The sequence below is a fragment of the Ostrinia nubilalis genome, chromosome 9, assembly GCF_963855985.1.
Source record: "Ostrinia nubilalis chromosome 9, ilOstNubi1.1, whole genome shotgun sequence".
Classification (NCBI taxonomy): Eukaryota; Metazoa; Arthropoda; class Insecta; order Lepidoptera; family Crambidae; genus Ostrinia; species Ostrinia nubilalis.
The window spans coordinates 1,546,579-1,566,620 of record NC_087096.1 but is presented as its reverse complement, the minus strand read 5'-3'; the positions used below and the strand labels follow the sequence as shown (position 1 = coordinate 1,566,620).

General features: G+C 37.6%; 1 protein-coding gene across 1 annotated transcript in view; it reads right to left on the bottom strand.

Annotated features, from left to right (window-relative positions):
- Positions 1-20,042, bottom strand: part of LOC135074379 (myosin heavy chain, non-muscle) — a 119,535-nt gene that overhangs the window by 68,289 nt on the left and 31,204 nt on the right. Inside the window, exon 2 of the mRNA XM_063968648.1 lies at positions 1,277-1,433. Within this exon, the coding sequence (XP_063824718.1) occupies positions 1,277-1,433 (157 nt within the window). The remainder of the gene's footprint in view (positions 1-1,276; positions 1,434-20,042) is intronic.

Here is a 20,042-nt window from a genome sequence, read left to right as displayed (position 1 = left end):
TTGTATACGTGAAAATATACGATTAAATAAAAATTATAGTCGCTCGATTAAACAGAGACCAAATAAAAGAAATAATAAACAATACCGACAACTTAAGAAACTATCGGAAGCGTTGCAGACAGCAGCAGTCTTCCCAGTATCGCGTAGTTATTTTAACCTAGCCAGAACGCACCCGTCAGTCCATGGCGTTTACTTCGTTCGTTTCAGCCAAATGACGTCCACTGCTGGACAAAGGCCTCCCCCAAGGATTTCCATAATGACCGATCCTGCGCTGCCCGAATCCAGGTCACTCAGGTACAGGTGACTTACGATTTACGAAAAGGTTGTCAGCGAAAGTACCTACTGTATTTTAAAATGTCTGAGACACTGCATGCGTTTATTCTAAGCGCTCCTGCACACGACGCCGCTACCGCGCCGTCTCTCCGCGCCTTTGCACTGTTCATACGCACCGAGTAAAACCGCGATAAAGATTTAAATGTACAGTCAACCAGGGCTATTTCATTCCACTATCAATAAAAAAATAAATCCAAAGAGTTTATCCATCATTCATCGGAGAGCTCCTTTTTTTCGCTTATCTGAAGGCAATTTATAGCATCTTCCTTCAACCATACTCTTCATAAACCATTAAATCTAAATGCAGTGTAAAATCAATTTATTAATACCGACTTTACTACTCGGACACAAAGGTCATCAAACAGACGATCTAGCCTAGCCAGACTGAATAGTTTAGTTTAGTAATTGGGCGTCTGAACTTTAGATTGTCTAGCGCAATTGATTGGTTAATTAGGAAATGTAGTAATAAATGTGCTGAATGTAGATATTATTTCAATCTCTACCTAAGTGATATTGTTGTTATTAATATACAGACCTCAATCTAAGATGTTCTATCAAATCAAATACAAAAACCTAAGATGTTCTTTGCATTTAAGTTTATCGCCATACCAAGAGATGGCGCTGTCTACGTCTTCTGCATCGCGGTATATTTGTGTACTTGGATAGTACTTCTTAGATTAATTAGCTGCTGCTCTTGTGTTTAATATAGACTTGATAAGTGTGTCAATTAAAGCTTACCTACCTATTGTCCGGATAAGACCACTTAAATAAAATTGTGCTGCCTCTTTTGTGTCGTCGTCGTCGTCGTTTCAGCCAAATGACGTCCACTGCTGGACAAAGACCTCCTCCAAGGTTTTCCACAATGAACGGTCCTGCGCTGCCCGCATCCAGGCCCTTTTGTGTATTCCTTTCTTGTTTTGTATTTAATCTATTCTCTACTCACCCTGTAACATGGAACGGTACGCTGTGTCTGTGATGGCGAACACGTGGGGCGGGACCTCGTGCCTCTTGATGCCTTTGTACCTCTCCATGATCTTCTCCGTGTATATCGGCAGCTTCTTGTACGGGTTCACCACCACGCAGAAGAGGCCGGAATATGTCTGTGGAAGAAGAGAGGATAAACGTCAGTCAGATCAAAATGAAATCATATATTTTGGAGAGTAGGGTCCCGAAGAGCACTTTTACACGTTTGGGACTTACTACGTCCCTACCACTTACCACTGCTTCGAGACTTATGGGCAATGACAGTTCAACTTTCCCCCGGGACAAACTTGACCTTTACTGGTCGGGTTTTTATTGGCTATCAAGCTGATACTGGCTACACAGGAGTTGCAGCGGTGGGAAAGAGAGGTGGGAATAGTCCCGTTTTACACGTCCTAACCCTACCACTGCTTAGAGACAGTAATATGGGCCAGTGTTGAGAAGAAGCAGCGCAAGAAACTCATTCACTATTGTCAGCCTTATTTCAAAGATCATCACTGGACATTATTATTTAATTTTCAACCGACTTCAAAAAAGGAGGAGGTTCTCAATTCGACCCGTATGTTTTTTTTTTTTTTTTTTTTTCTATGTTTGTTACGCGATAACTCCGCCATTTATGAACCGATTTGAACAAATCTTTTTTCAGCGTATAGGTAATACCTCAAGGGTGGTCCCATTTAAATTTAATAATAAAAAAACAACACCCAAGGGTGGAAAATTGGGGATGAACTTTTTTATACGCAATATCTCCGCCGATTATAAACCAATTAGAACGATTACTTTTTTGTTGAATAGGTATTATCAAAAGGGTGGTTTCATGCGAATTTGAAGAAAATATTTCACCCCCAAGGGTGGAAAATTGGGGATGAACTTTTTTATAATATACATTAAGAATATGGTCTCAATGTACTGCCTACCTTCAGTGGTAACATCAAGGTAACAATTAGTTAACTAAAAAGCAAGAAATAAGTAAAATTTTATAAAAAAAAATAAAACCGACTCCAAAAAACCTACACTAAAAAGTAGAAAAATAAGTAATTACTAATTACCTACTTATTTATTAGGACGAATTATTAATATTTATGTAGGTATAGTTACCATGATTGATACTTTTGGAGTCGGTGTAGGCAAACTTTACATGTTTCATAATCTTGGCACCGACTCCAGAAGTATCAATCATGGTATACCTACATAAATATTAATAATTCGTCCTAATAAATAAGTAGGTAATTAGTAATTACTTATTTTTCTACTTTTTAGTGTAGGTTTTTTGGAGTCGGTTTTATTTTTTTTTATAAAATTTTACTTATGTGTTAAAAAATGTACAAAACCATCCGCTTGTTTATAAATTCGTCATACTGTTACGAATTTAAATACCTAAAGGCCTACAAAGGGATTTAATACGGGGACAGAAGAGACTGTAAGTCTATGGTCAATAACAATCACAATGAAATGATGGACATTAAGGGGATAGAGCATGCTGTATTTTATTGCTTTTCTCTACCATTCTTCAGTTCTCGGTTCATTCGGTAAATAAACAATTAACCCGTACAGACTTAGTCCGATGAATCAACTACTTCCGTGCGACATCAATTTGAATCTTATTCTGATGCATCTTGTGGTCCAAATTAGAAGGACACTTTAATCACGATTTCGTCACCTCCAATGATAGCTCTTGTTTGGACACCGACTGCTAGATAGTAATTCGATACGGCAATATTTAACAGGCCATCATACGGTGTAACAATAGATAATTGAACATTAAAAATGGTCCGTCATTAATTTATGTCAAGGCATTCGACAGCTTGTTATTTGAAAGGAGTAGAACATATGGTTCGTTGTGATATGGTACGCAAGACTTTTATAGTCTATCCAATATAGCTTGATTAGAATGACGGCTGTCAAACGACTGTGACTAGTGCTGGGTATGTTTCGTACGGTTCACATAGATGTATCGATAAGTTTTCGAAAAAATGATATAAAAAAATGCAATCAATTTTTCTTCATATCTTTATTCATAAAAATGACAATTATGATTTAAATTGAAAGACAGTAAAATTTAAAATTCATGTCAAGGGTGTACAACCTAAGTCGTAGTCATTATCATCAGTGTTCTTCAGTGGTTTTTTCCTCTCGCTAGAGGGCGGTGGGCATCTCTTCTAGAGCAACGGTGCTATGAATACCCAAAAAATTACCGGTGATTTATTTCCGATGTTTGATTATTTAAGAATGAAATGTTTTTTGGTTTTTAATAGTGAACATTTAGAAAAACGTATAACTTGACTTAAATATGTTAAAAAATTAGTTAGAAAAAAAAATTGTTAAATATGTTAAAAAATTAGTTTTAATTTAATATGACATTTGTCGATATGTCCCAACACTAACATTTTTGTAACTCGAGATAACCTTGTAGAGACGTCGTTAATACTCTAGCTTGATTTTTATAATTTCGAATTACTACTTATTGGTGTAATTTAACGCTGCATTTACACGAAATTAACATTTTTATTGGAGGCACTGTCGTCGAAAATATTGTTTGTAGGTCAGACGTGAATTATTTCTTGTCCGCCAATATTTAGCTCTCATTGATCGCTACTACAAAGTTATGTCGTTACTTTTGATGGCAGCTGTCATTCTAATCAAGCTATATTGGATAGACTATAGTACGTAGTACAGTACCTGGTGGATTAATTTGAGAAATACAATCGGTTGAGTCTTTCTGGAAAACAATTTTAAATAAATAAATATTTTATTTCATTATGTATCTAAACGAATTAACATAAACGCAATGCAACTATGGCTCTGATACATGAGGTAGCTGTAGTCGAACCAAACTTTACGTATTCATTTGAATCTCTACGATGGAAAACGTCTAATTGAAGTATTACAGTAGAAGCTGACGTGGTGTGGATATTTTCTTACGAATTATAATAATTAGAGGCTGTCCAGAACATCGCTTGGTGCTGTCATCTGTCATTGTCGAACGAGCCACGGATGAGAGCGTTCAGGCGCACTCAACGTCTGAGCTTGAGAGGTAACGTTCGAAAAGAAAACAAAGCAGTTCCCGTGTCCGGCCAAGAGTGAATCACGGTAATAGGGTTGCCAGATCATCGGTCAAGAATGGTAACATTGTGTTGCTCACAATACTCGATAAGCTATTCTAAATCTTTGGACTCTCGGAGTAAAATTGCAAAAAACAGTTTCTCCGGCCAAGAGTGAATCACGGTAATTGGGTTGCCAGAGAGAGCCGGTCAATAATGGTAGCAATTGTGTTGTACCACTCAATTAACTTTTGATCTAAGAGCCCGTGAACTCCAGACCTTCTTTATTTTATAAAAGCTGATAGCTTGTCAGCGCATGCTCCCAACAAACCTAAGAACGATGGATCGATGGACCATCAAGAAGGTCTCTGTGTGTAAGCTAACTAAAATTCATCAAATAATAACGAAATACTAGGCTTCACGGACTCTTCTTGCTCTATGATAAATCTTCGACTTTTGTAGTAAAGTTATAAACAAAGCTTTAATGTCCGGCCAAGAGTGAATCACACGCTGGGAGACAGTGTTGCCAGAACGCCGGCCGGTCAATTGTGTTGCACCACTCATGAGGCTATTCTAGATCTTGGAGTTAAGTTCGAAAAGAAAACAAAGCAGTTTCCGTGTCCGGCCTGGAACCAGGAGTGAATCACGCGCCAGTGATAGGGTTGTCAAAATGCAGGTTGGTTAAAAATGGTTCATATTAACCTGGATTAAGTCAGGTAAAGAAACTATTCTGGGTCTAGGATGTACGTATCTAATGGTGTTTAGGGCAGTTAGAATAGCTTACTTATTTGTTAGGCTTTTACGAAATCCAAGATTCAGAATATTACGTGTTGGCAGCCCTACCAACTACGTTTGCGTGCATTGTGCGCAGGCGCTGCCGGCGAACTAAAATTTATTGCAACATTACTAATGTGCTATTTAATTTGCTTATAAATCGAAAAAAATACACAGTATTTCAATTTAAGCGAGGCGTGAACGTATACATGAAACGTGTTCAGCAGAGTAATTTGTTTGCAAAAAATTTTAACGTACGAGTATGTGTTTAACGAATGTACAGTTTTTTAATACATAAACATAAATAAGCTTATTAAACTGCGAGAGAAAACAACTATAAAAGTTAATTTTAGTATGGAAGATTTACAAGACAATAACAATTTGCTGAAATGGATTTTAACTTTCATAGCTAAACGTATAAAATAAAGACCCTCTACATTGATTGCATGAAAGTACTTCTGCTGTAAAACCAAGCGATATTTAACTGATTGTTTACTGTCTGTCATCAAAGCATGATCATACAGCAGAGCAAACAGGGTTTAAAAAACTATGAGCATCTGCTGCGTCTGACACACTCAAGAATCCAAGTCTATGGTTAATACTTAATGGAATATTGCAAGCTTGACCCAAATCTTGATTTTGAAAGAGGTTGGTTAGATACATGACCGTGAATGACTTGAAGCATATGATCAAACCAGACACAAAAATCTTCCTCCTTCCTTTGCAGACCAAAGCGAATCATTTCAAGAAGCCAATAATACTAATAATCAACGTGCAAACCGAAGGTTCCTAATGAAGACAGTATGCAGGTCAAGTCAAGCGCTCTGGTCGTAAAGCGCGCAAACAAGCAATTAGCAGTTATTGCCTGACTAAGCAAAAACGTAGCATATGACCCAACAAGGCAAAAAAGTAAGTCTTCCTCTTTCCTTTGCAGATCAAAGCGAACCATAATAATATCTCAATTTCAAGAAGCCAATAATACTAATAATCAACGTGCAAACCGAAGGTTGATAATGAAGACAGTATGCAGGTCAAGTCAAGCGCTGGTCGTAAAGCGCGCAAACAAGCAATTAGCAGTTATTACTTGACTAATTGGTCTCGTCGTAAACGGCTCTGACCCCCGGGGCTAGACTAGCACCACTCCTATATTTCTTCGCAACATAGTAATCAGCTCTTACTTAGCGGCTGTGAGAGTACCAAAGGATTTATGACTCCAAAGAGGTAATATAAAGGCTGCATATTGTTCTAGCTAGTTTTCAGTTTTAATTCATTCAGAGAGCTTTGCTTCCTTAATGTAAACTTAAACCTTACAATCGCTAGTGTATTTGGGAGTTAAAAGAGTGATTTAAATTTTATGACAAGAAATATAACTCCCTAATCCTGAAAAAGAGTTAATCTGCGCATCTCTAGGTAGCAAGGAAATAGAGCTTGAAATCCTAACTGATAAAACTTGTCGAAGGAAAGTAGTTGTCGTACAAAGAGTTGATACGATTACATTGTAGACCTTTTATAAAGAAGACGTTCTAACTAATAAAGTAAGGCTTCTCGAACTGACACCGATCGTGTTTCATACAAGGGCTTACATCAAAGGCAAATTAACCAAATATGACAGACACTATTCCGCAGTAGAGTTTCTTAAATAGAGGCCGATTACCAAAAAGCGAGCAAAGTTTAATGACCACCAGACTGATGGACGAACCACTTCATTATGATTATGGAGACTTTGTCATGTACCATTTTCTCTGAGGGCTGACCCTATGTTCAACATGATGGATAGCTGTAGCCTAAAATCATAGCGATAACAACAATTTTCTAAAAAACAATAATATCAAATTAATTACGAACAAACCTTAAACATCTGATTCTTGAGCATTGATATTTTAACAAGTTCGGCGACTTCAAAGAAGATATCGGCGTAGTAATACATTGATAACGTTATCACTGCCGACAGGAAGGGCGCGTGGGTTAATCAATTTGCGATCTGACTTGACATGCGACATCTTCAAACATAAATTTTAATGACTGACTGCGTTTAGATAGTATATTTTAGTGCCTTAACTATAACTTTATACTAATAAAGTCATCGTAATGAGAAAAAAAAACAACACTTTTTGTAAATCTTACCTAAACGTAGACAAAAATGGCAATCAATGTAGTACACATAGATCTTTGAGAAAAATTGACTATAAATTTATATTAAATGCAAAAGTTATGATAGAATCAGCACACCCATTTGCATAAACAAGTTATAATTAACCGTTACCTACGTTTAGCAGGAATATTTCCTTATTTATTTCTGCGTTGTTTGACGTAGGCTCTTACCTCAGACTAAAATGTCAAAATAATTTAAGTAGGTATATTCTTGTACCAAACGCACCACGGTAAATTTATCAAGGGTGTCTCCCAACCAGTTTTTCCTTAATCGCATCAGCCAGTCAAGTATGATAAGAAACCAACTTAAAAATAAGTAGGTAGGTATTAGACCATCAACCCTCGGTATCAATTTTATTTGTAGAGTCAAATGCACATAGGATTATCATATTCGTGGCATAATAACTCCTATTACAGCTAAGAATTCTTCAGTATCAATCATTTGTATCTTTAGAGAACTGCACGATATCAATTATTTAATTAATTAATATGAATCTAATTTTAGGCCAGTGTTAGTTGTTTACATAAAATTAGTACTCAATTTACCGTCGCCGATGTTTTTGGCGAAGATTACACGTAATTTGGAAGTACAATTTCAGCAGAGTTAAAAACAGGTGCTGCGACGTCACCTGCCAAAAGGAAGCGGGTGATGATAACAGAATTGACAGAGTGACATCATTTGCATGGAACAACAATAGTTTAGTTCTTTATCATGTCAGGTTTGGCGAGTTATCGACTGAATAACTTGACACATTTGTTCAGAAATGGCTGCGAGAATTACATTTTGATGATGGCTCTTTCATTGAAGGTATGTGTAGAGACTAGAGCCTGTCTTATATTTAATGGTCACGCTTTGATACGCAATCACCCGAGGGAAGCTTAAGAGATTTATAATGGGTCAAGATAGCCAGGAAAATGTCTATTCAATCCATTCTTTCTTTCCAGGTAGTTTGAACAGTAAATGTTGACACACGCCTCACTAGAAACTCATGAAATAAATAATTCTATTTCCACAACCAAAGTCAGTACTTCAGCAGTAGCTTTTCCTTTAATTTGTGTCCAAACTGATCGATTTCAAGCGTCATGTTCTCTTTAAATTGCCTCAGTCGTTACGCACACCTTGCACATGGCAAATTATTCACACTTACATGCGCGAACACTGAACAATGTTGCAATTTACCCCTTGTAGGTGCAAAAACCCGATTGGCACAGTTTACACGAGGCGCCTCCCATATTTGGTGGAGTCTCGGCGCCTTACCGAGGCCTAATGTTGACCAACGACCAAAACGAGACATGCCCAGGCGCAGCTGTACAGTTAACAGTAATAGAAAAATTAACTCTTTTCGTTTCTAAAGAAACTATCGGTTATTGTATAGTAATTTGCTGTTCCAGTTCAGCAAAATTAAAATCCTAGTAGTTAATTTGAAGCGCCTTAAAAGCCGAACACCATGCCTTTCTTCTTCTTCCTCGGTCCCTCACTAATGAGGATCATGACCACAGGATAGCGTTCCTCCACAGACTGCGGTCATAAGCTGCCATACCATGCCTACATGGCATATTTTAATGTCAGAATTAGCTGCATTGACCTCTTGTAAAATGTTTTTAATTCCATAATAGGTAGCATGTGATTTGGAAAAAATATTATACAACAAAATTAAATTATTTCTTGACTGTACGAAGCTTTTGCAATATGCTTGGGTAATTGTTTGCCAGCTTGCAACCGTTTGTTAGGTGATTGAAAAAGTTTCAATCTGGTATCGCGATTAGAATCGTCAGCCTTTTAGTTTTGAGTATAATAAGACGGTGAAAAATCTTAGAAATCTATTTTCAATATAATTAGCTTGAAGTTGTAACGAGGCTCGAACACGCCCTTGGGAAACCTAAAATTCATCTAACCTAAAGGTTTGTTTAAAATAACGCAATAACTGGCACCATTAACCTGAATTTCTAAGTAAAGATAACTTTTCATTGTGAAGCTTCCGTCGCAACTTAAGTCATTTCGACACTTTAAATGTCTTTTCAAAAACCATTCCATTCGTCATTCATTACATCTGGAAATGTGATTTAGGTAACCACACGAATACTCAGAAAAATTCACCTCCAATGACTCAGTGTGACCCTCCAATCTCCATACCTCTTACAACATGTAAAAAATCTTTCTGGGTTGCATTTCTTCGGCCTTCGTCAGTGTCCGCGTTCACAAACGATGGTAACCAACCAAACTAGATCCCCACCTAGTAAACAACCAAGGTTGAGAATTAGCACACGAATAATCCCAAAGATACACCTCTTGTGACTCACTGTGATATCTGTAGGCATCTTCCTAGATTGCATTTCTTCAACCTTCGCCGCGAAATCAATGTGTCATGTAATTTAGGTGACCACACGAATAGTCCCAAAGACACACCTCCAATGACTCACTGTTACATCAGTATGGAAGAAATCTTCCTGGGTTGCATTTCTTCGGCCAATGTGTCATGTGTTACAGGTACGTGCCACGAGCGCGTCACGGTGACTCATCGGCCATCACGTTTGGCAACTCGAGGCTCGATGTTTATGGCCACTTTTATGCGGTGAACTTATGAATTTTAAAGCGAAATTCTTTGGGAGATTAAATTTAATTGGACGGATTTGAAATGTTGCCATACGAATACTGAAGTGATACAATAAGTTATTTTGAGAACGGTAATACCGGTAACGGTTGTTCTCACAATTCATATAATTAAAAAAAAACTCCCAAGAGCCAGGTTTGACGATTGCTAATACAATTTTGACCCTTTCGAATACAGCTGATAAGTTTTCGACTTCCTATCAAATATCCAAGATCTTTAAATCAAAAGTGACAGCAAGCAATGATCGATCAACTAGTGCTGAAATAGTATCTACCGAAGGAAAACGAACTCGCTCAGTTGAATAAAGCTCGGTCAAACTTAATAGACGTAACAATCCAAAACGTGTCACAATAATTTTTCATTCAATACTAGCCGACACAGCGTAGATTGATGGCCCTTACACATTAAGCGAAGTGGCCGACGTAAGCGTGGCGTAATTGCGCACGAGTCGATTACAACATGCTCGTGAATAATTGGTAAAAACGAACTGGACGCGAATGTCACTGGGACAAGACGTAATTTTACGTCAATTTTAAAATGTCTAGATATTATCTGAACGAATTCTTCAGTAACCGCAGAATTTTTTGGGCCTTCTAGTCTTCTAAGATTAGTATTGATATTAAGATTTTTAAGATCATAGAGTTCTGCTTCTACTAAAGCAAACGTGATGTTTCATGCTTTTCATATTCTTCCCCCAACTTTTAAGTTTTCTCCGAATGTTCAAAAGCCGTTACTTTGTAATTAATTAACGTGCCTTAAGCATGTTTCACATTCGCGTTACCACGCTGAGTCACCGGCGCTCGCGCATCTGTGCAAACGGAGGCAAGGCCGGCCGAGGCCGCCATTTAATTAATGCGATACCATTCTTGGTTGAAAAGGCTGTGATAGTTTTGAAATATGTCGACGACATGGCTGTTAACAGGTACGATACTTAACTGTTGCAAAACCTAAAAAAAAGTCCTCAAAAAACTTCAGATAATACAACACGAGAGTCAAAAACAACATAGACGAAACAAAACACTTCTGTCTACATTGTAGGTAGACATTCCGAAAGGCCAACTTCCTTAATTTACAATGTGAGATATTAGATTCAACGAGACTACTAAATATAGCACTGAATGATAGTGCTGATAATGAAAATGCATCGAGTATTCACACCTGTTTCTTAGAAGCAGTGCTTGTTCAAATGCATAAAGATGCGTAAACAGAAATGCCAGCAGGGCGAAAGATAATGGTGGTAGTAGAGGTGACATTTGCGAAAGAATACATAAATACTAATTGTTTGAAGTACCTCTTTGTGACTAGACTAGATTGCACCAGGCCTCCGTCACTCGCCTATGCCGGCCGAGATAATTACCTACAGCGCGCGACAACTTCAAGTTGCAAATCAGTCCGGGCCGCCACGCGCCTGTTTGCACACGCGTATCTATACACGCTCGGTCGATCATAGTCGCAATCAAGGTTTATTGTTCCAACAGCACTGTTATTCTTCTTTAATGAAAAATTGTAATATTTAGGTATAATAATTAACTGTAGTGATTTAAATAATAAAAAAAAACTACACTTTTTAAATAATAAATTATTTTGAAATACTTATGACAAAAAACTATAGCAAAAAAATTATTTTAGCTAATAAAACATTAACTTTACTTCACCGTGTCTATTTTCCGACACTACACCTTTTAAAACTATTTGTTTAATTTCGAATTATCGCAACACTGAAGTTTATTAATAGGTACTTTAGAGATGGTACAATTATACAAACTCCACTAGATTAAAGTTTTCTAATCGTAAATACAATAAATGCTTCTTAAAATTAAGTTTTTATTTATTTTACTTAGCTCATACAACCCTGACGCTTGAGCGGTGACGTAGATCAATTCTAAACACAAAAAAAATGCGCTCTTGTGAGCGTAGTAGTAAGGTGCGATTTCGAATGCACCATGTGCGTTGGATATTTTGCATTATTATTATTACCGTTAAAATGTCGGCATCTGATCCTACACAAAGGAGTGCAATTTCTGTTGCTACTATTATGTATTCTGTGATTGCACAGAATTTACGAAACTTCTACCAATGGTCGTTGGAATTCTATTAAAACTAATTTAAATGCCACTAGAAACATCAAACTACGCTCTAATGAATACAAAAACATAACATTACCATACTACAAAAACTTCAAAAGCCAGTTCATTAGAAACGACCAAAATAAGTGGAGTAACGTGAGCTGTAGGTAATCCTTATCTATCGCCCACCTAACTTCATGTTCGACACGACTCTAGATCTACAACCTATGTATCACCATCATACGGTGCATTTTTCCTCGTCAACTCTGAAGTAGGTACTAAAATGAGTCACGAGTGCGCCTGTTTGGCAAAGGAACGTTTACTGAACAGTCTCGTATCCCCATATTTGGGTATTTACTGTTATGATAACATCGAAAGGTACAGTAGACCTTAGTACACCGACGCCTTATAGAGAATAGGCGATAATTGGAACCGATCATGGCGTTAATTAGAATACTGATACGAAGTGTACATTGCAGAAAATTTCCGGCATATGAGATGCTGTTGACGTCGCTATGGTAAATAATCGTGTATGATTCCAAAGGTTAACCCGTAGAGAAGATGGCCATGATTTCGAAATTGGAAATATCGTTAAAATTGATAAATTGATCCCGACACGAATGAAAGATAACGTTTAAGAAGACTTTGTTTCTTCAATCAGATTCTGCAATCTGTACTCGTTAATATGGACAACACAATCTTTGCAATAAGATTAGAAACGTAACAATACAGCCTCCCACACGGCTCCGCAATAAGCAAAGCAAACAATTCCTCAAAATGATTTATATTTCAGTTGCGGTACATTACAAAGGGGTACTTGTTGGATACATTTTATTATAGGCACTAAAGTTATCGTAAAGTAGATGAACTAGTGATAAACATCTGTGTACTAAAATTTTACATTGATGGAGGATTAGCTAACTAGTTATTACTTGCTTATCTATTTCCAGAGTCCAGTTCATTCTATACTTTTAATTTTGATGGCGTTTCGTTAATATACGACTTTTCTTCTTCTCTAACTATAACAACGCTTAGAGTGCGGTCACAGAAAGAAAATACCCTGTACCTTTAATAGATGTGATTAACTTAATAAATATCATACAGGTATCACATCTATTCTCTCTCGATCTATCAGAGCCACATCATAAAGGTAGCAGGGAAGCGCTGGACGCAGGCCGCTACCAAACGATCAACATGGAAAGCATTAGGGGAGGCCTATGTTCAGCAGTGGACGTCCTATGGCTGAAATGATGATGATGATGAATAAAGATCTTTGCTTGGATATTTTTTCTGCTTTCATTTGACAATAATTGTAATTCAATTGCATTTTTAAGCTATTTTTATCAGGTACGTGCAGAATACATTTATAAACAGTGAACGACACCGGGCGCATCGTTCGCTGGAAGATTTATGGCTCATAAAACCATCGAAAATAGGTTGGCTTGACCGTGATCGACCAGTTAAGTACGAGTCTCATCGTATTTTCTCACAATAATTGAATGATTAGACTGAAAAGGAATATTAACTACGTCTTGCCTGCTTGTTTCAAATAAAAATTAACAAAATCAAGAAAAAATCGTATCATTCAACTTGAAATATGGTGATTCGTAGAATATTCATAACTTCCCAATAAAGATTATGAATATTCTACGTGTTTATGTTCTCTTATTCTTCAAAACACTGTAACATTGACGACAATTATAGCAACATTCAGCAGAGATAACTTCTCTATCAAAGCTCCTGTGTTTCCGCGCGGGTCGTTCAACCGCTGCGCCGGCGCAGGATACGGTCTTGTCCTGCGTGCTGCGTATCGCTGGGCATCCGCTCCGATAGTCAGCTACACTATTTAGTTCTTGCACTTTTTATTATGATTACGCTTAGGACTTTAGAAACATTTTGTGGGGTTTTGAACCTTCGTTCGTTCGTTGCAGCCAAATGGCGTCCACTGCTGGACAAAGGCCACCCCCAAGGATTTCCATAAAGACCGGTCCTGCGCTGCCCACATCCAGGTTCCGCGACCTTCACCAGATCGTCCTTTGATTGAACCTTACTTGATGAATTCACATTCATCGCGTTCTTTTCGTTTGGAAATCAAACCAACGCGCTACAGATATCAAGAGGGATACTGCGATTCTCCACATTATACCAACTGTTATCTAATAAGTATGCAGTCGGCGATCCCTAGATATCAATTAACAGCATCGTGTTTTCATTACAGTTTATTCTAATCGCAGTGGAAATTACCAGAAGGATCTTAGGTACCTACATCATGGACGCTGACTTCATTTGTTCGCACACAATTTCGTCAACAAGACAAAATTCGTGGTACTGAACTGCCATTTTAAGCCGACACAAGGTTGCTAATTCGTCCTAAACCTACGGAGTACGGCTCTCGAGAACCACGCGATTAGATTAGATCGGTGATGTAACACCGATGATTGTAAACACATGCCCTGGTGACGTCAGAGGCAAAATTGTCTTAGAAATAATTGAAGGTTGCCCAGACCACGATCAAACTATGGTTCGATTCAACAAATACGACTAGCTGTTACACGATTAGGGCATGCATTATTCGTTCGATATTGGTATTCGAATATTTCGAATACTAAAATTTATGGTATTCGAATACTTCGAATAAAACGATTTTTTCGAATACTGCTATTTTCAATACAGTGTGAGTCACGTTAAAGTGTACATATGAAAATAGATGAAACTAGACCTATTTTCATCGACAAAAAAGAGGTCAAAAATTTTTTGAGATTTTTTTTTAATTTTTTATAGAATTTTTTTTCTTCCAATTACTTATTGTAAAGAAAACGTAATACCTTTTAAACTAAACGGTATATCCTGATAAAATAAAAACAGTAATAATGCTAAATAACAGGCTATACTAAAAAAATACATAAAATACACAAAAAAGGCCAACAAATAATAAAAAATGATACTTTTTGAAAAAAATCTGCTTTTAAATTCGTGTTTTTTTGGTTATTTGTTCAATTTCTTCAAAAAATACCCCTATAACAGGTGGTTTTTATTACTTTGTATTATTCTCTATCGTATTATCTTTGTAAAACCAAAAATCGCATGTCTCTATCCCTATCACAACATTTGCTATGATCGTTTGAACAAAGGCCTGCCACAACATTATTCTCCGCTACAGGTAGAGACAATTTTAATTTTAACTAAAATGCTTATTTTACTTCGAAATCTTTTGTTTTTATTTGAAATCTTACTTGTCTTTATCAAAATTACAAATCTAGAGCCATTTTCAGTTTCGTTGTTAACGAAGCGTTGAATGGCGCGCCCGGAGAGGCTCAGTTCAAACGATCATTGCAAACGTTCTGATAGGAATAGAGACATGCGATTTTTGGTTTTACGAATTTAATATGATAGAGAATAATACAAAGTAATAAAAACCACCGGTTAAAGGGGCATTTTTTGGAGAAATTTATCAAATAACCAAAAAAACACGAATTTAAAAGCAGATTTTTTTCAAAAAGTATATTTTTTTATTATTTGTTGGCCTTTTTTGTGTATTTTATGTATTTTTTTAGTATCGCCTGTTATTTAGCATTATTACTGTTTTTATTTTATGAGGATATACCGCTTAGTTTAAAAGTTATTTCGTTTTCTTTACATTAAGTAATTGGAAGAAAAAAAAATCTATAAAAAATTAAAAAAAAATCTCAAAAAAATTTTGACCTCTTTTTTGTCGATAAAAATAGGTCTAGTTTCGTCTATTTTCATATGTACACTTTAACGTGACTCACACTGTATAATGTAAATTAAAAGAAACACTTTTTTGTCTATAATCATTTTAATAAGGATCAATTTGCTTAATACAATCATCTAACTTCAATACTACTTGAAAAAAAAAAACGCTGCTATCGAAGGTATTCGAAAAAATACTGTTCAAACGAATGAAGCCCCACATCGGTGATCTGATACCTGAACACCAATTTGGTTTCCGGGAAAGACACTCCACAACTGAACAGGTCCACAGAACCATAAACAGTCATCGTCTCTGAAGCACTAGAAAAGAAACGATACTGCTCAGCTGCGTTCTTGTACATAAGTCAAGCCTTCGACAAGGTCTGGCATAAAGGGCTCTTGTACAAACTTAAACAGAACCTCCCATGTCCGTTCTACGAAATACTTAGGTCGTATTTGAAAGACATATGCTTTGAAGTCAGATCTGGTTCTGCCCTAAGCAACATAACGTCCGGTATACCCCAGGGTAGTGTCTTGGGGCTCGTGCTATACCTATTGTTTACCGCAGACCTGCCAACAACTGCAAATACATTCACAGGAACCTTTGCTGACGACAATGTAACAATGCCAACACACGACGATCCAGTGACGGCCTTACTCTCACTTAAATCTGTGCATGTTCATGTAACCTTCACTCTCAGAAGAAAATCGAAGAAAATCCTGCCCACCGGTTAAACTTAATGGTATCCAAATACCTCAGGCTGAGCCGCTGAGGACGTTAGTATCTGGGCTTGCACTTGGACCGCAGGCTAACCTGGAGAAAGCATATAATATGGACAAAGAGGAAGGACCTAGATGCCAAACTAAAAAACATGATGTGGCTTGTCGGAGTCCAGTCACAGCTGAACACCAGTAGTAAAATGATGGTCTACAAAACTATCCTTAAACCTATCTGGACCTACGGGATACAGCTGTGGGGAACAGCTGCCAACTCCAATCTCGACATAATCGAGCACTTTTAGACAAAAGCCGTACGTTTGATTTACCAAATGCCGTGGTATATCAGAAACAGGCTTATCTATCAGGACTTGCCATTGCCCACAGTCAGAGAGGAAATAAAGAGCCACACACTCCGCTACAAGCAAGGATAAACTTTCAAATCATCCAAACTCTGATGAGTTTGGATGCTTTGAAAGTTGAAAGAATATTGGTTGGCTCTTGAAGGGATATCTGCGATTGCGCGCACTTGTCCATTCATCTAACCTTACCGCTAACATCTTGCCTGCAGTTTTAATAGTTTTAAGTTTTATTAATAAGTTTGCGGTCAGATGTTTTTACAATTTTTTAATAGGAAAGGCGTATTCGTATTGTTCGAAAAGACCGAATAATTACATAGATGCTATTCGAATAATAAATGTGGCGAATATCCGAATAATATGGATATCCGGATATCCGAATTGCATGCCCTATACACGATACAAGAACAACGAGATTCTATTGTAAAATCCCAATCAAACAAGTTTCAATGACACACAGAACATATTAATTAAGCAAGAGTATGTTCGCAATTCCAGACAAAGACATGAATGCTAAATTCACTTAGTTCAAATTGAATCAAAAGTTAATATTGACTTCAGTCTGATTGAAAACAGATTATGCCTCGAAGAGAAACACGAAATCCAATAAGACTTAGCAGTTCGTTTTCCTGAACGTTTCCAATTCCATTTTAATTTCCTGATTCTTTCAGACGAGGCTTGGCGGGTGTTGCACCGACTGGATAAGGGAGTGGAGGACGTCCTTTGACCTCTGATAGTCTAACAAGTGCCCGTCTAACTTGTATATCCCGAGGGAATACCGATAAATTGTTTTGTTGTATCGTCTACAGACGATCCAGTTTGGAAGGCCGTTGCACCTTTTCGAGGGGAGCGTCGCGGGTCGGAAGGGAATACACCTGTCGCCTTAAACAGGGGGGATGGTATCATTTTTATTTTAAAGATAGCATATTGTTACAATGTAAAACATGACAATGGAATTGAATCTGCCTATGGTTGAAATGAATTGAAGTGTCTGAGGCTTTATCTAACGCCATGTTCATATATTGCAGCGGCACTGCCACCTGCGCCTTATTTGATGTATTTTATTGTAATGTCAGTTTAGTTTTGTTTTATTCTTGCGGTAACTTCACATTCAGACTTTTATTGTTAAAAAAAGCAAATCCAAGATCGATAAGTCTGTAATCTGTATAAAGAGTATATGACTAGTACACACTACACAGTACAGACAGCATTTAAAATAGAGACAAAACGAACACAAAGCATCGTGTTCATATTATCAAACGCTTAAATGCCTTTATCCCATTCCGACGACAATCGGAATCTGGTTTTAGACTCCGGTCCGACTAGTCGCTGTCAGGTGACATCGGTGGGACATAACGACCATTGTGATTCCAAACAACACTCACTGGGCACTGGAGCGAATTCTAACAAGGTATAGGATACTGATGTACCGAGACGAATGATAATAAGTTCAGTGATATGATGATCAGCTGATGTAATGGATTATGTCAGAAAGATACTATGTCTAATTTATATTGTGGGAAATAGGATATGAAAGATCTGCTCTATCGTTTTAGATTTAGATACACATGCAACAAGAAAACAATGATCACGGCGGACTGTTTATATTATACATTATACAATAACATAAGTGTGAAGTAAATGTCAACTTTTTACAATTCCAAATTGTCTAAATGTCAACGTATAGCAATTAAAACAATAAATATAGCTCCCACCAACACAGGAATAAGCATTACCTAATATGGCGATTAGAGTTCCATACACGTCTTTAGTTTAAATTCACTACAGTTCATGACTCAGATTTCGACAAATGCTCGTGCTCGTTACACAAACATTTACCCCATGTCTACAACCGTCAGATTCATAGTTCAAATTGGGATATGGCTAGAGCATTTGAGCAGACCCATGCGAATTCCGAATACCATGTCGACTGCGCATAATTTTGCCGCATTACGGATCTCCGGATGATGCGTCACCTCCACATAGGGTTGCAAAGTTGCCATCACCAGTTTCCGGGTTTCCCTGGATATGTTTTGTCTTAGTTTAGTAGGCGGGGTTTCATTGCTTGTCCTGGTTTAAATCTTTAAGGACTTATGCATCAAGAATTCAAGATCGCTGACAGCCCGAACGGCTTGGTGTCGGCGGCTTTATTTCAAAAGAATCATGTGGACGACTCATTTCGGCGGGAGTGGATTTGATGTGTAGACTGCCTGCATTAGGCGAACACAATTAAGTAGAAACCTTTTGATATTGTCAGGATTCTGGGCTCCAAAATCCAGGGTTTTTACGAGTTTTGTCCTTGTTGCCAAATTTTATAGATGGCAACCCTACCTCCACAGTCCATATCCACTTTCCTCGATGGGATCTAGCGTTGCGACGCGGCGTCGCGTTGGCGCGCACCGATTTTCCGGTCTGTCGCGAAACCGGTCGGCCGCCCTTGCGCCCTGTGCACTTGACGTTTTCTTCGTTGCACTTGCACTATATTTAGACGCAAGTTATACAACATATTCCTTCCGCGAATCACGTCGGTACTCGTAAATTGAAACTCGATAGTTTAGTGGCTGCGGTTGAGTGATATCATCGAATATAATTTTTTAATTTGAAATGATATGACATTGTCGACTCTATGAGCACTAATTTTAATTTGTAACTTATAGCAAAGGATATCTCTTCATTATACACACATAATGTTATATCTACTCTAACCTAAACCACAAAATATAATATTGTGTGGTATTGTATATTTTGTGCCTAAACTGCGCTGAAATAGGCCAGTAGAATTAAACACAAAAATTGATTAAATCGGAAATAATTCCTACAAAAGATTTTTTTGCTTTAATGGCTTCATTGGTTGCCCATTAAGACTCTCCTAAGTTTTCGACTTCGACGGAGTTGTGCTTAAGTGGTGGGGGCCCCCGAAAGCGGCGTTTTTTCGGTTTTCCGGTTATACCGCGTAAAGGACTTACCCTATCGAAAAGTGGTCTTCATGACGGTTAAAGGGCACTTAATCCTGCATTGAATAAGACCAAATTCATATGTTTTGGACAAACCGTTCTCGCGCTAAAGTTCGGCAAAGTAGAAAATATACGTATAATTAATGACCCTCTCCACGTCCAATGGCTTGTTACCCACATGCTTCCAAGCCTTGCAAAGGGTCGCCTTAACCAGTGTAACCCTAACAAGGCTCACGAGTTTGATTCGCTTATCCTTGTTCGTCCCAGCCGTTCCTTAACTGCGGTTGCTGCACCTCTTCCTGACACTCTCCTGAACGACTCTGTGTTACCTAATGTGGCTGCC